Here is a 14,866-nt window from a genome sequence, read left to right on the forward strand (position 1 = left end):
ATAAAAACTAAAAAAGTACATGTGATGGAGAAGTCTTCCATTGACGCACCTCACCATGAACATTTTTGCTGATTCGTCTTATAAATATTTTAGGGGTTGAAATGGATGGCTGGCATAACATGAATAATGACAACACAGACAACTTCCGATCATTTTTATTTACTTATTCATTATCATATAGCTGAAGCAGCCATGCTTTAAATCTTAGTGTTTTCACATGAAGAAATCGCTTCCACAGAGCTAATAAAGCTCTATTATGACACCTTATTGGGATTAACAGCACATGTTAAGATCACACCCACCGTCATCCACACAACAGGACCCAACCAGATCAACACATTTAAAGGCATACTACCGATTGTCTGTTGCTGTTTTTAAACACACCATTCAAAGGTGGTCTAAAAAAAGAGTGAAAGAGAGGGAGCAGCGGTGGTCAAGGGAGCTAGAGAGTGAACGAAGACAGGCGTTAGTGAGAACAAAGCAGTGAATCAGAGAAATAAAATGTAATTTTGTCATTGTTTGACACCGCTTTCATTCTGAAGCACGAATAAACACGCCCACACCTCCACGAGCCTCTGCACAACCCAGCACGAAGGTGCCGCATTGCTGGATTTTGTGTTAACGCAGCTGAAATACATGCTTTATCCTGTCCACTATGGCCTCTGATCTGTATGTGTGTGTGACTTAACCCCACCCTCAGTCAGACACAGACCTGCAACTCTTCATACATCCACGACATAAAATCAAGAGAGTGGTATTGATCTTCTCATCTATCTTTTGGGAAAAAAGGCAGATGAGAAATGTTGAACTCTTCCTTTGAAGACGACACAGAAACCTGTCCTCAAACCTACAGCCGCTACAGCTGTAACACACAGTCCGTGTCGGGGTACTGAGGCAGGTTGAGTTGGTACTTCCTCTCTAGGCCCGGAGGCACAAACCGGCCTCCCAGGAAGTGGTATCGTCCTCTAAACAAGGAGGCCGACTTCTTGGGAGCAGTCAGAGAGATGAGCATGTCGGGCTGCAGTCCATCTGTACTGCCCTGCTCCACATCCCAGCCTTTAAAAAAACAAAACAGATATATATATATATATATATATATTATATTAGAACACAAGACAAATGTGAGCATCGTTGTGACGTAGAAAGCAGCACAATAATCATTTTATCTCAATTAACTTGTTTTTATAATCATTGGAAGCCAAAATTGAAACTGAAAATAACTGCTCAGCCCTACAATCAGTTTATTATTATTATTATTATTTTCCAGATATCTTGGTTACAGAAAGTTTGGTCTCATGGTAGCACTACAGGGAAAGTCACCAAAATCAATTCTTCCTCTCAACCTTTTTTTAAGATATTCTATTTTGGTCACATGCAGATGAATAGAGGCGAAAAATTACACAATACGCACAATTTGTTAAGATTATAACTCACCAACCTGGTCGGAAGCACATTTTTCTTTCATGTAAACCCGACTGACCTGAGGGGATGTCGATGCTGGCTATGGGGACCGTCGTCTTCTTCAACACGTCCAGGATGGAACCGAAAGGCTCTTGCACGGCCCCCTTGAAGCTAAAGCCGAAGATGGCGTCTACCACCAGGTTGTAAGCCTCGTCGACCAGCTTAGCCTGCGAAATCAATGTCTTCAATCGTTGTTTGTTCTTTTACATTTCCTCAAAAGACCAACAAACATCAGCCTTTAACATGTGTAAAAACACTCGAAATGTGTTAGAAAATGCAGATCTAGAACTTGAAAAACATCAGTAAAGCCACTAACCCAGAGGTTGCTACAGATTGATTGCTACAGTAACGATTACTGTAGCAATCAATCAATTATATTACAGACTGTGTTGTTTGTTGCAATAAAAACCCTAATTCCCCCACAGGGATAATTGAGGCTTCGACTAGTCTAAACTGCAGCCTCATTGAGCAAGATCTAATAATGTGTAATACAGCACTCGCATTGCTTGAAATAAAATGCACACTCATAAACGCAGCAGGCAGAAGAAATCACCACTGTACATAACACCGCTGCATAATTGATTTACTCCAGACCTCAGGCATCTCAGTCAGGAAGGGGATCTCCATTTTCTGGCACTGTGTGGTCAGGCCCTGGAACAGAGGTTTGTTGGGCCTCTTCGGGTAGAGGATGGTGGGCTCGTAACCCTGCAAGAGGAGAGGTAGAAAGCATCCTTCATAGTTTGAAAACTGACAGCCGCAGGTTTGGCCAAGCAAAGTTAATCTCCTGTCTGCATCGACCGGGAGTTTGATAGCATAGCTGTGGGTGAAGAAAGCACTCAGATTGGTTCAAAGCTGCCACTGAGGATTTATGTAGCACAGAAGGTCTTTAAATGGTTTTCTGCTTAACCACCTGAAGTCAGAATGTGGCCAAACACACTAATGGATCTGTACAGCAGGGCTGGAGGAAGTATTCAGATCCTTTACTTCAGTAAAAGTGGAAATATGTCAAAATGTACTTAAAGTAACACAAGTAAAAGTACTTGTTATACCAGATGGACCCTTTCATGGTGTTATATATTTGATACTGTACCAGCCAGACTCCAAACAAACTGTGTTGACAGACAGCAGTTTTACAAAGTGCTCCTGTATTAATCTCCTTTATCCAGTCATGTGTTCACAAAGTGGTGAACCTCGCTCCATCCTCGCTTGTGAGCTAATGAGCCTTTCCAGGATGCTCCTTTTCATACACAATCACCTGTTACCAATCAACCTGTTTACCTGTGGAATGTTCCAAACAGGTGTTTTTGGAGCATCCCACAACTTTGTGTGTTGGACAGTTTAATCTGCAAAAAACCTCAATCCAATAGATCCTCTTCATTGTGTCAACGAGTCCTCCAAACATTATTTTGCATTATTTATGTTTTTAATTAAAACAACTTATTGACAATATGTTGTAAACTTATCTTGGTTCAGCTTTGTTGTCTTTGTTTTTAGCTGAATGTCTACTGGAACTGTGTGGAACATCGTGAACAACACAAGTCAAATTCCTTGCATGTGTCCAATAAAGGTGATTCAGATCCTAAAATATGTCTATATTTTGAAAGAAGACAGAAGAAGGTATCATCGCTCCACCAGAAATTTAGAAAATGCTTTAAATGTTCTAAAACAGGTTGAAATATTCCTGCTAAACTGGCAGATGTTCCTCACTTTTCATCAAAGAATAACACCCAGTTCCAGAATAAAATGACCTTTCAGAAGCTCATCGTGAGTTTTAGATGACAAAACACGTGCAAAATAACTAGTGGTTATAGTTGTTAAATAAATGTAATGGAGTAAAAAGTACAATATATTTCACTGCAGTGGAGCAGAAGTATAAATACCATAAAAACAGAAACACTTAAGTAAAGTAAAAGCACCTGAAAACTACTTAAGTGCAGTATTTGAAATGAACTGAAGGACACTCACAAAGAGTTTCAGGTGTCGGGCACAGACCAGGCCATCGCCACCGTTGTTTCCTGGTCCACAAATGACCAGCAGAGAAGGTCTGGCCTTCATCAGGGAGGTAACTGGATAGGCCTGCAGGAAAAAGCAGACAGAAAAAAATCTATACGGCACTAAACCACAACCGGTGTTTGACAAGGAAAAGAGGACTTTCTTCACAGCAGCTACTCGAGAGACATGCTTCCAGCGCTGTGGAGTCAGACGCTGGAGAAATCTCATTATTCCCATCTTCAGGCAATAATTTAATTCCTGTTCATGCAAAAACTGGTTTCCTGGTAACACAGCTGGGCTTTTTGTGGAGGAACCAAATATTTTAAGGCCTAAAAGGCCTTAAAGGTGTGTTCATGTGCATTAAAAACCACAAAATACAGCAACACAATTATAATGTCAAAGTGGTTGCAATGGTTGTTGTTTTTGTTATTGTCTTTAATCTACCTTATTGTTTTCATGTATTCTACAACTTGACTGACATTCAAATATATATATTTGTATTTTAGGTGCGTTTGTCTCCCATGGCATTTTGTCAGTTGCCTGTGAAGAACGATAATACTAACGGCTAGCAAAACAAGACAGACCAGATATCATGAAAACTGCTGTTTTTGAATAATCAGACAAATTCAACACATAAAAACACATGATCCAGTTTCCTAAATTAATCTGGCTACTCACCACTGCATTATTTGGGCTGCAACTAATATTTATATTCATAACTGATTAACCGGCCAATTATTTTCTCGATTAACTGATCCAATCATTTTGTTCATAAAATGAAAGGGGAAAGATGCTCATTATAGTTTCCAACCGGCCAATGTGACACCTTCTAATGTCTTTTGTCCGACCAACAGTCAAAAATTTGGTTTAATATTTAGTTTAAACAATTATTTCTAAATAGTTCTCTACATTAAACACAGTCATTTATTTCAAAATAAGAGCACTGATAGACATCTCACCCTGGCGACAGCTGTGGCACAGCTCAGTCCAGCCAGCTCCATCAGCTGGTCCACACTGAAGCCATACTCACTGAAGAGCTCCTCATCGATGTGCTGGGCCTCCTCCTGCCTGCAGAGCGTCGACAGGTCAGTCTGGACAGTCTACACACATACAGCCTGTAAACGGTCTGCTGCTCTGTGAACTAGAGTTAAAACTTTACCCGAGATATTTGATGCTCTGGGCCATCGTGGATGCAGGTCTGCTGCTGAAACAGTCCCTCTTGTGATTGTTAGCGGCAGTGGACAGCGGACATGTCCCTGTCTGAGCGAGGACTGTGGCGGCCTTTGAGGTCACCAGGAATCCGATCCCAAACAGAGCCCGCACACTCAACATCCAGAGGGATCCAAAGTCCTGGAACAGAAGAGACCACAGTGATCTCCCATGAACTGTTAGATGATGCAAGGCCTGCGAGAGCCTTCTCCAGTGTTGTTGCACACTTTCCCCCTAACGAGCGCTCTGCTGCTCAGTCTGCTGGCATCGCGCTCCTGCAGCTGCTACACTGTTTTCACTGCTCGCTCACATCCGTCCACCTGCAGGCTGTGAACTCACAGTCCCCGAGGCATTGGTCATCCCTTCACTCCCTGCTCGATATACTTTACAGGAAGTGATGACACAAGAATCTCTCTTTTTTTTCTCTTTCTGTAAACTTCTGAACTTGTAATTACGGCTGAGTGATCAAACAGAATCAAATTGAACTGAAATGCTCATATCAAGCAGGGCTGCAGCTAATTATACACACATTATCTATTAAGCTGATAGTTATTTTTCAATTAATTGATTCATCACAAGTCAGATGATATTTAAGACTATATGCAAGTGTTTCCCAGAGCTCAAGGTCTAAGTATTTCTTGTTTGAATTAATGTTGAAAAGATCAGTCAATCAACCAATTAGTCATTTTATCTGCTGGTCCCAGCTGCTCAGATGTGAGGATTTACTGCTTTTCTTTGTTTTATATCACTGGAAATATAATATATTAAAATATCTTGATATTAAATACAACTTTAGGACTGTAGGTCAGACAGAAAAATTTGAAGACATAAACTTGAGCTCTGAGAAACTGTGAGGACCATTTTTAACTTTTACTGATATCCAAATCAAAATATAAATGATATATAAATCAATACATTGATAACGAAAATAACAGTTTGCGACATTTACAATGATATGAAACATTTAAAAACGCATAAGTCTTCTGTCTATTCATTTTTTAATCTACCATTCGTTCCAGCACTGATATCAAGACAAAATCAATTAACAGTCCAACATCAAAAGTAAAATCTACCACAAAATTATAAACTTTAGTGAACACCGTTTGAAAGCTGGTTTAACTTTATAACATGCTCTCAGTGATTGTGAACATATCAGGTGACATCAATACATGCTGATATAATGTCATTTTGCTGTTCCACCTGGATCAGATCTACTGGATGTATTTAATAGCTTTAGCAGAAAGCAGCTAGCTAACCTCCCCTGTATGAACATGTCAGTAAAAGTCGAGTATGTTAATTAAACAGGTTTGTTTTCACAGTGAATTAACGGTAGATTGAGACGCACAGAAGGATCCGGTCGCTCCTCAGCTACAGTCGACAGGCTCAGTTCAGTGGTTGTGAGTTGCTAGCTAAATTTGCTAAGTTTGACTTTGCTAGACTTCGTGACAAAGTGTTAACGAAACTCACCAAATGTTAACAAGTCTTTCCTGAAAACAACTTCACATGCACGCTTGTCCTTTAAAACAATGCAGTGGCACAACTAACAGAACAATAAGATACTGATATAAGACAGGAGACGAGCAGCAACTCTCTGAGCCCAACGGGGTCGCCACTTCCGGGTTTGAAAAACAAACACCGCCCTAATTTCAAAATAAAAGCACGATCCCTGGAACACCGCATATATAGGAGAAAGTGCTGTACCGGGAAAGGTATTGAGTGCTGTTTTAATTCTGAGACTAGACACTAGTGGGAGGCAATTTACGCTAAAGTAGCAATACAACACCATAAAAATAGTCCATGTGCAGAATTAAAATACCGAATGCTTGTTACTGGAGTAAAAGGGGTATTTTTTTACAGCATTTTTCAAGATAAAAATTACAAACTGCTTAACATGGTCGAAACAGGATTAAAACATTTCAGGATTGAGGAAACACCAAAAATAATGCAAAATAAAATGAAATAAAACACCAAACAAAATGAATAAAATAACAATGATAAAGTAAAAGCATAAAGCTGCATAAAATAGAAATAAATTAAAGCAGAAGTACCTTGAAATAGTATTTGTACAACATAAATGTGCTTTATTACTTTACATTGCTGTCAGTTAATGAATAAGAACACAATATTAATATAAACACACAATAAATATTACCAGACAGTATTGCTTATTGAGATAGACACCTGAAAAATGGATTATTCATCTCTGATTTCTCTTGCTCTTGTCATATTCAATTAATTAGCAATTAAAATATCTTGTCCATCATAATATTACTATGAAATGTTAAAATGTGTGTGTGTGTGTGTGTGTGTGTGTGTGTGTGTGTGCGTGTGTGTGTGTGTGTGTGTGTGTGGACATCAAGACAAATGAGGCAGAATTCTGAAAACATTTTTATTGATATCAGTAAAAAATACACATTCTTTGGATCTGTACTGAGGTTAGGGTCAATTTATTTAACTCCAGATATGAATTCTGTTGAAAAATGAATGTAGTTTTCAAAATAGGTGAACAAAAATGGATTTACTCTAACCCTGCTGCATCAGTATGTTTACAGAGAGTAAAGCAAATCAGATTTAACTGAGATATGAATAGCACAAAAAGTATGATTTCATCTACCAGCAACAGCAGTTGTGGATATCACCAACTTTTTTAGAATAAATTAGCCTAAACAGTTGTTTTAAGCTGTTAAGAAAGCTGGTAGACTCATGATTTACTGCTCAATGAAAGCCTGGAAGACATTTCCAACCCTTAATGTCACAGATCCAAACTAAAGCTGCTGCTTTAATCACAATGAATTCAAGAAAATATTTCATAAGCATGCCTATGTACATTATTAAAAAAAAGGCAGTATAAAGTTTTATTGCATACCAATATCTTGAAAATGATTCCAAAGTACATGAACTTAACTTCATAACTACAGCTGGTAACTAAAGGACTACTAACTGAAAACTAAGTGAAGAGTTGAAGTGGTTCAGCGCAGCTCCAGGGCCTCACATAATCGGGCAGCTCTCCATCCTGGTTCCAGCCTAAAAGGACAGATGGACACAGTTATTATTAGTTGCACAAATCAATTCAAAATCTATAGAAACGTCAATAAAACACATTGATCTTTAAGCCTCCAACAGTAGCTTTTGTTTGGATTCCTGATTAGGCCTTTAAAAGGTTAAACAGGAAGTCCGGTGTCGGCTGCAGGTGTTGCAGGGCTCACCTTGCGAGGAGTGCTGCTGCTGAACACGTAGGAGTGCGGCAGTAAACCCTCGGAGATGCCTCCGCTACGGAAGGAGCGGGAGGCCGAGGTCACGGAACAGTTGCTGGATTTGTCCGAGGGAAGTCCGCAGGAGCCGCAGACCACCGTCCGGCTCCGCAGGTTGTACTCGCTGTCCCCACAGGTGCTGTGGGCCACCTGCGGAGGCAAAGAGAGCAAGTTAGAGCATTTAATGAGAGCTCGCTCATGTTTGGCTGTAGGAAAATTTGGCATTTTCTGGCAAAAGGATTCAATAATGATGAGTTTAGCACTAATTTCATTCAGTATTCCCAAAATCTGGTTGTTGTTCTGCTCTTTCGCACCATTTTAGAGCAACCAGAATGAGCAAAGAAATCAGCATCTCATGACAGAGTTTCAGGTTGTTTATATGTTTCAGCATCATGTCAGTTGCCAGTCATTTATTTAATTCAACACTATAATCCCTGGCTGATCTATAGCAGCATTAAAGTAGCTAATTGAATATTTATGTAAAAGCACTATATAGGGTTCTTAACAGGTGCCTCTTTGACGTATTCAGACTGAGTCCTCTGAAAAGAGCTCACAATAATATAAAGTTGGTGCCACTTGCTATATATCCCTTCAAAAAAAAAACGAATCCATCTGCATCATGGTTTTTTTATCAGCTATAAAATACTCAGTAGCAACCTGGAACAAAATTTCATTCTTATTCTACATAAAATATAAAAACGATGCATGAACTAAAAACAAACTATTCAATTAAATAAACAATTTCTTTCTTTCTTTGGTACTTTGTCATATACACAGTGAAGCTGGGTAATATTTATGTAGATGTCGTCCAGTGTCGACTGACTATTTGATCATGTGACAAGACGACACGATGTTCTGGGTCTGATTCAATGGACTTCAGCTCCTTTGTCATGAAAACGAGGCAGCCGCTGAACGCTGCTACCTGCATCTTTGTTCTGCCGATTTCTGTGTCATCAGCACAATGTCTCTCACCATGTCATCATCTTCTTCTTCAAGCTGTGTGCGGGTGACCTTCCTCATTGCCATTTCCTGAGGGAAAAAGGATTCTAATGTTTATTAATGAATTAATTCATTTATTGCCCAGTTCTGACACTTTGAAGTCTCACATAGGACTTTACATCAACACTGTGGCCATAATAAAATGTAATCGTAGTACTTTAGGTTTAAATAAAGTGTCTGTAAAATAAGTTTGACTGGTAAATTGAATACCTCTCCGTTGGCACTGATCAGGGTGGTCTGCAACAGGTCTCCAGTGCCCCAAGAGGGCTGAGTCTTCCAGACCAGGTCAGATGGGGGACTGTGGATTCCGCCAGCACCAGAGGCCCAGATCTGTGAACCACGCAAAAGGTACAAGTCAGGTGAGCTGTCTGTAACTGCGCTCATCTCTGTGCTCGTTGTGATTCTTCTGAGTAAAGGTGCATCTTACCGTGACCCTCTGGCCGGCCTTCAAGGTGAATTTCACCGGGAACTTAAAGACGATGGGAACACCTGATCCCGCCTGGCGCTTCACCTGCCAGTTCCCCAAGTTTTGATCCTGATGGTTGGATAAAAAGCTCTTTTTTATAGTGAATAATAATCTGGCCTTTTAAAGCTACACGAGTCAGCTTTGTGTCTGTTTACAGTGTCAGAAAACTGTACTCAACGTGCTCCCATTTGTTTCCATCACAGCATTTCTCAGATGATTTTATCCATCCTCTCACCTCATCTGCTTTGTTGCTGAGTCTGACATATTTCCCATCCAGGTCCACCTCGTCCACGGTGACCCGTCCGCTGGCTGAGGCCTGCTGGGTGATGCGAGTGCGGGCCACAGCTCCACCTGCAAAGCTCGAGGCCTCGCTGTCGGTGTCGTTGGGGCGGCGCCTCTTGGCTGGAGAGCTCTGACTGCTGTAGTTGATTGATCGAGAGTGAGCTGCTGAAGCGGAGGAGCGACTTCCTGTCACTTTGGTGGGTGGGGGGCTGGGGGACAGACGCAGCCTGCAGGGACAAACATGATGGTGCTTATTAACTGGGAGTAAAACAAGATGTGGGAGGCACATGGGTTACTGCAAATATTGAATGAACGCACCTCTGCTCCTCTCCCTCCAGCAGCTTCCTGTAAGCACAAATCTCCATATCCAGAGCCAGCTTGATGTCCAGGAGCTCCTGGTACTCGTCCAGCTGCTGCTGCATTTGCTGCCTCATCTCGGCCATTTCTCTCTCCTTCTCCCCCAGCAGGCGACGGGTGGTGTCCCGCTCCCGAGACAGGGCGTCCTCCAGGTCCCGCACCTTCGCCTCGCGGGCCGCCAGCTGGATCACATAGAAGGACATTGTCAGGGCAAAATTAGAGTCTCAAAACACCACAGGAGTCCAACAAGAGGGGCTGATCACCGTCAGCTGACTGATAACCACACACAGTACAACTACAATAAAAATATTGATATCATTTTGGGTGAAGATGAGGGTTCAGTGGCATGTTAGCCACATGAGGAGTGTTATACTACTTTATTTGTTCTCTGATTAAAATGTGAAAAATCAACATTTCACAAGAACACAACTAATCTTTTAACTTTTACATTTTATATAGAACATGAATTCAAGTGAGTTTTTTTTTTTTGCATTGAAAGTGAAGAAGACATCACATAATGCCTCTTCTTCCCTCTCAGTCTTAAAAGGCACATATTCACAATGATGCACTGCGTTGCATGATTACGAGCATCTTGCATAAGAACCCTGAACGTGAACTGCTCATTCCAGATCACCTGTTTCTGCAGCTGGCTGAGCTGAGCGGACATGGACTCCAGGCGGATTCGTGTCTGCTGGAGCTCCTCGTGCGCCGCTCCAACCAGGTGGCTGCTCCTGTCCGCTGACTGACGAGCATTTTCCAGCTGACAGAAGCAAACAACAAAGGGGGACGGTTAATATGATCATCAAACAACTCTGCTCATCTCTTTAAGAGGCTGTGAAACTGCACACCTGCTGCAAATGAAAACTGCCTTTTATGCCTTCTAGCAACATTAAACTGATGGTCTACCTTGGCATTATAGGCCTTCTCAATCTCATCCTTGTACATTTTGATCTGCAGTTCGTGCTGGTTGCGCATCTCCACCAGCGCCTCCGCCAGCTTGCTTTCAAAGTCCTGCTGGTGGCCATTGTCCAGCTCAACCATACGAGACTCATGGCGCCGCTTTATCTCCCGCAGTTCCTGTTGGAGAAGTCCCAAAATCATCAGCTACAAATACATCTTTTTTTAAATGACAGGTGCTGATGTGACAAGAGGTAAAAACAAAGTGGAGGAAGAAGCTTTTCTCCGGGAGTCTGACCTCAGAGTGGAGGTTTTTCTGAAACTCCAGCTCCTCTTTGAGTGTCTGGATGCGATTCTCTCCGTCCACCCTCCTCAGCATCTCATCCTGCAGCTGCTTCCTGGCATCGCCCAAACTGGTGTCCAGCTAAGAAAGCACAACAGGAACTGAATATTAGCGCAAAGCAATGTACAAACAAGCGCAGAAACATGCAGTAAATACAGCAAAAGGCACAGGAGAGTGGCCTTGACAGAAAGAGTCAGCTGAGAGATTCTTCATTAACTCACAGAGACACTGAATCCAAGATTTTTTCTGTTTTACTTTTACTCAATAAAATTATGCAAGCCCTGGATATGTGAGGCCCTTTTAAAACCACCCCTGGAAAACTAAATAAACAGCGAGCAGTGGAGGCACAGATAGGTTAACTGGGTCTTTCATAAGCTGACATTTATTATCAGCAAGTGAAAACACAAAGGATCGTAAGGGACAAACTCTGAGCTGGTGAGCTTGTAGAGTATCTGCATTAACTTTAACCCCAGATGTTTTTCCACTGAGCTTTAAACGGAGCGTGGCTTTGAGTTACCTTGGCAACCTGCGTCTTCAGGTCCCTGTTTTCCACTTCGAGGTTGCGCTTTTCTCCCAGAGCCGTGGTCAAGGACGCATCCTTGGAATTGAGCAGAGCCTCCAGGTCTTTGAGCCTCTGCAGCGCTCCAGCCAAGTCCGACTCCTTTTTGCTGTTCCTGTAAAGACAAAATGAGTCTCAACTGTTAGGTTGCACCTTCCTGGATGTGTTTTCAGCACTGATGGAGGGTAGTCCAGCGAATAGAAGAGGGGCAGACATCCACATTTGCTTCGTAACTTAAGAACTTAAGAAGTGGAAACTTACTACAGTTTCCTTTACACAGTCTAATGAAACAAATATGAGCTATTTTTGAACAAGGATGTAGCCTGGATGAAATAAAAGCAGGGAAAAGCCTCGGTGCATATGACTCATAGGCCACAACGATCTGCGTCCAGTCCCGTGTATCTGGTAGCCACAAACCACAGCCGTTGGTGTTTAGCTGAGACGCTGCCATGGCAACGGCTTGGCTTTGCCAAACACTCAACTGCCTTCGTCTCAATATTTATGGAAAAATTACGGAGGCAAGAGCGGAGCCCTCAAAACACTGCCACGTATTGTGTGTATAATGGTTACTTTGGTGAAGGAGGAGAAACTGGGGAAAGAGTTAGTCATCGGGCTCTGGATGTGGCGGCATGGGAAGGAGTCGGCATAGCAGTCCAGCGTCAATGAGCAGTGAGGAGGGTGTGCTGGAGCCAGGGAGTGGCCCCCGGCTGCTCCCACAGTGTCAGCAGTAGTTATACAATCATCAGCCATTAAGAGCTGAGGAGCGAGCGTGTGTTTTGCTGCTGTGGATACACGTGCAGGAGGGTTTTACACATTAACACTGCAATCGCGAATCCCCGTCACTCATGCATTAACGGACAAAAGGATGCATTTAACTGAGAAAAGATGTGGTTGGAAAAGGAGGGATTTCAGAAGCCTCGGGGAAGCTGTTTCTTCTCATGATCACCAAAAAATCGGGCTCAGTGGTGTCTTTTATTTCTTATAAAGGGTGTGCCAGGCTGATTTGTTTTATTTTAGACACAAAAACCTTTAGAATCTTAGTTACACAGAGTTTGCTGTGTTTTGTGTTAATCTACCAAAGGGCTTGGCAATTCTGTACAGACGATGTTATTACTGTAGCTGAACAGCAGCCACTGTGACCGCAAGTGATCATTAAGGGATAACAGTATAGGCTAGAAAGTTGTGCAACAATGGAACAAGTAGAGAAGAGTCATAAAGGCAGGACGCTGGCCCAGTAATGTCAGTTATAAAGCATTAGCTATCTAGTTGCTAACATTAGCCACCATGCTGGTCCACGTGAGGATGCAACAGCAAAAATAAGTGTTTTCATATTCCATTGTCTCACTTTAATTGTAATGTCAGAAACATACATGGGTGCTTCTAAGGAATTCAGGGCCTCAAACGTGCTGAGACCCCTTCAAAACACCCCCCACCCCACCCTAATCAATGTAGTTTATGACTGTTTAAATCTAGTCCTCCTTATTTCTGCACCACCACACACAGAAAGCACTACATAAAACACTGTCAGCTTTAGATCTGGACCAGTGCTGCAGCCCACCTTGCTTTCAGCTCCTTGTAGTCCTCTCGCAGCTTGCCCAGCTCCAGCTGCAGGCGTGCTCGCTCTTTGGCCACGGAGTCCAGAGTCTGGCGGGCATCGGCCAGCTCGGTCTCATACGCGGCCTTCAGGCCCGTCAGCTCCCGGCTGACCTCGGTCTCCGACTCGGTGATGCGCAGACGCAGACCGGAGTTCTCCGCCTCCAGAAAGCGCACCTTGTCGATGTAGACGGCCAGACGATCGTTCAGGTTGGACAGGTCCTCCTTCTCCTGGAGCCGGGTGATGCGGTTGGGGGATAGTGGTGTGTTTGCACCTCGGGGAGTGTTTTTGGGTGTCGCCATTGCACTTATCTGAAATCTTTGCAGAAACAGACATGATTATCAACTAATTATTCTGGACGTTTGTTTAATGTACAGGAAGGAGGAAGCTGAATATCAGTCTACAAATCTACATTCAACATCCTTTTTATTGAAACAAATCCAGCTTAACTTCCAGCTAATTCATCCATCAAAGTAGATTTTTACTTTTAAGGAAAATGCAGATCTGTGAACTTCTATGTGTATAAAAAAAAGTCATAAATACGTGTTTAGAATTTAAATTAAACATAATTCACCCTAAAATATCCACTGTTTCCAGGCACTTTTAAGCACAATGGCATAAAACATACAAAAGACAAAGAGTATAATTAATCAAAAGACATGGGAGGGGTTATCGACTCCACCCGAGACTCAAAGAAACGTCCCTGCACAAAAGATGCCAACTGCGACGGGGAGATTTACCTTTTGCTGGCTGGATGAAGAGAAAAACGCTGCTCCGAGGTGTTTGTAGACTTCTCTGTTAATTTTCTTTGTTATCTTGTGGTCAGAGTCTTCCTCTTAGCTCTCCAGTACTGTTCAGTCTGTTACTGCGCTGTCTGCAAATCCATGTGAGAGTGCCCATATAGGAAAGAATGAGATGGGAGGAGAGGATAGAGGTTGGCCTCAAGTTTGGCACTTGGTAGGTGGTTGTTCCTCTCCCTCTCTCTCTCTCTCTCTCTCTCTCTCTCTCCCTCTCTCTCTCTCTCTCTCTCTCTCTCTCTCTCTCTCTCTCTCTCTGTCTCTCTCCCACTGTGAAGGGTGTGCAGTCTGAATGAATGAGTCACCCTCCACTCAAAGAAACTCACAATGCCATGTGATACATACAAGGCATAATTTTAAGCAGAAACTTTGCCTGAGAGTTGGGTTTGTTGGATTGAAACCACACGTCTCGTACTTCTCCATGAACAAGTTATATAAGAGGTCTCAGATTGTTTTAACCCCTAAATACAGACACGGAGCCTTCAGAGCTTAAAGTATTCCTCTTGTGCATGGGCTGCAGACTCTAGACTTCCTTATTCTTCAGTGAGAAGTGTCAAAAAAGGTGCTTCAATTTCAGGAATGTGTTTCTTTCACACATCAGTCAGCTATTATAAACCATCCCATGATGCTCAGCTGCCCCATAAATCCCCAAAAAAGTT

General features: G+C 42.4%; 2 protein-coding genes across 3 annotated transcripts; both read right to left on the bottom strand.

The window, feature by feature from the left end:
- Positions 1–148: 148 nt before the first annotated feature.
- Positions 149–6,269, bottom strand: naxe (NAD(P)HX epimerase). Of its 2 annotated transcripts, none has more exons than XM_041955575.1 (7): positions 6,208–6,269; positions 4,613–4,803; positions 4,413–4,521; positions 3,427–3,537; positions 2,056–2,166; positions 1,481–1,628; positions 149–1,056 (listed from the first exon to the last, which is right to left on the bottom strand). In XM_041955575.1, exons 2-7 carry the CDS (start codon positions 4,783–4,785, stop codon positions 857–859), a joined length of 852 nt encoding a protein of 283 aa, XP_041811509.1. In that variant the 5' UTR covers positions 4,786–4,803; positions 6,208–6,269; the 3' UTR covers positions 149–856. The 2 variants fall into 2 exon arrangements, with proteins under 2 accessions (XP_041811509.1, XP_041811508.1); XM_041955574.1 differs by having other exon boundaries at positions 6,130–6,269.
- A 792-nt stretch (positions 6,270–7,061) lies between these two features.
- LOC121619447 (lamin-A-like) lies at positions 7,062–14,301 on the bottom strand. Its single transcript, XM_041955172.1, has 13 exons — positions 14,151–14,301; positions 13,375–13,728; positions 11,775–11,931; positions 11,213–11,338; positions 10,924–11,094; positions 10,652–10,777; positions 9,979–10,199; positions 9,614–9,887; positions 9,340–9,447; positions 9,123–9,242; positions 8,886–8,942; positions 7,869–8,063; positions 7,062–7,686 (listed from the first exon to the last, which is right to left on the bottom strand). The coding sequence occupies exons 2-13, from the start codon at positions 13,710–13,712 to the stop codon at positions 7,651–7,653; spliced, it is 1,929 nt and encodes a 642-aa protein (XP_041811106.1). The 5' UTR covers positions 13,713–13,728; positions 14,151–14,301; the 3' UTR covers positions 7,062–7,650.
- Between the last annotated feature and the right edge of the window lie 565 nt (positions 14,302–14,866).

The sequence above is a fragment of the Chelmon rostratus genome, chromosome 16 (genome assembly GCF_017976325.1).
Source record: "Chelmon rostratus isolate fCheRos1 chromosome 16, fCheRos1.pri, whole genome shotgun sequence".
In the NCBI taxonomy this organism is placed as follows: domain Eukaryota; kingdom Metazoa; phylum Chordata; class Actinopteri; order Chaetodontiformes; family Chaetodontidae; genus Chelmon; species Chelmon rostratus.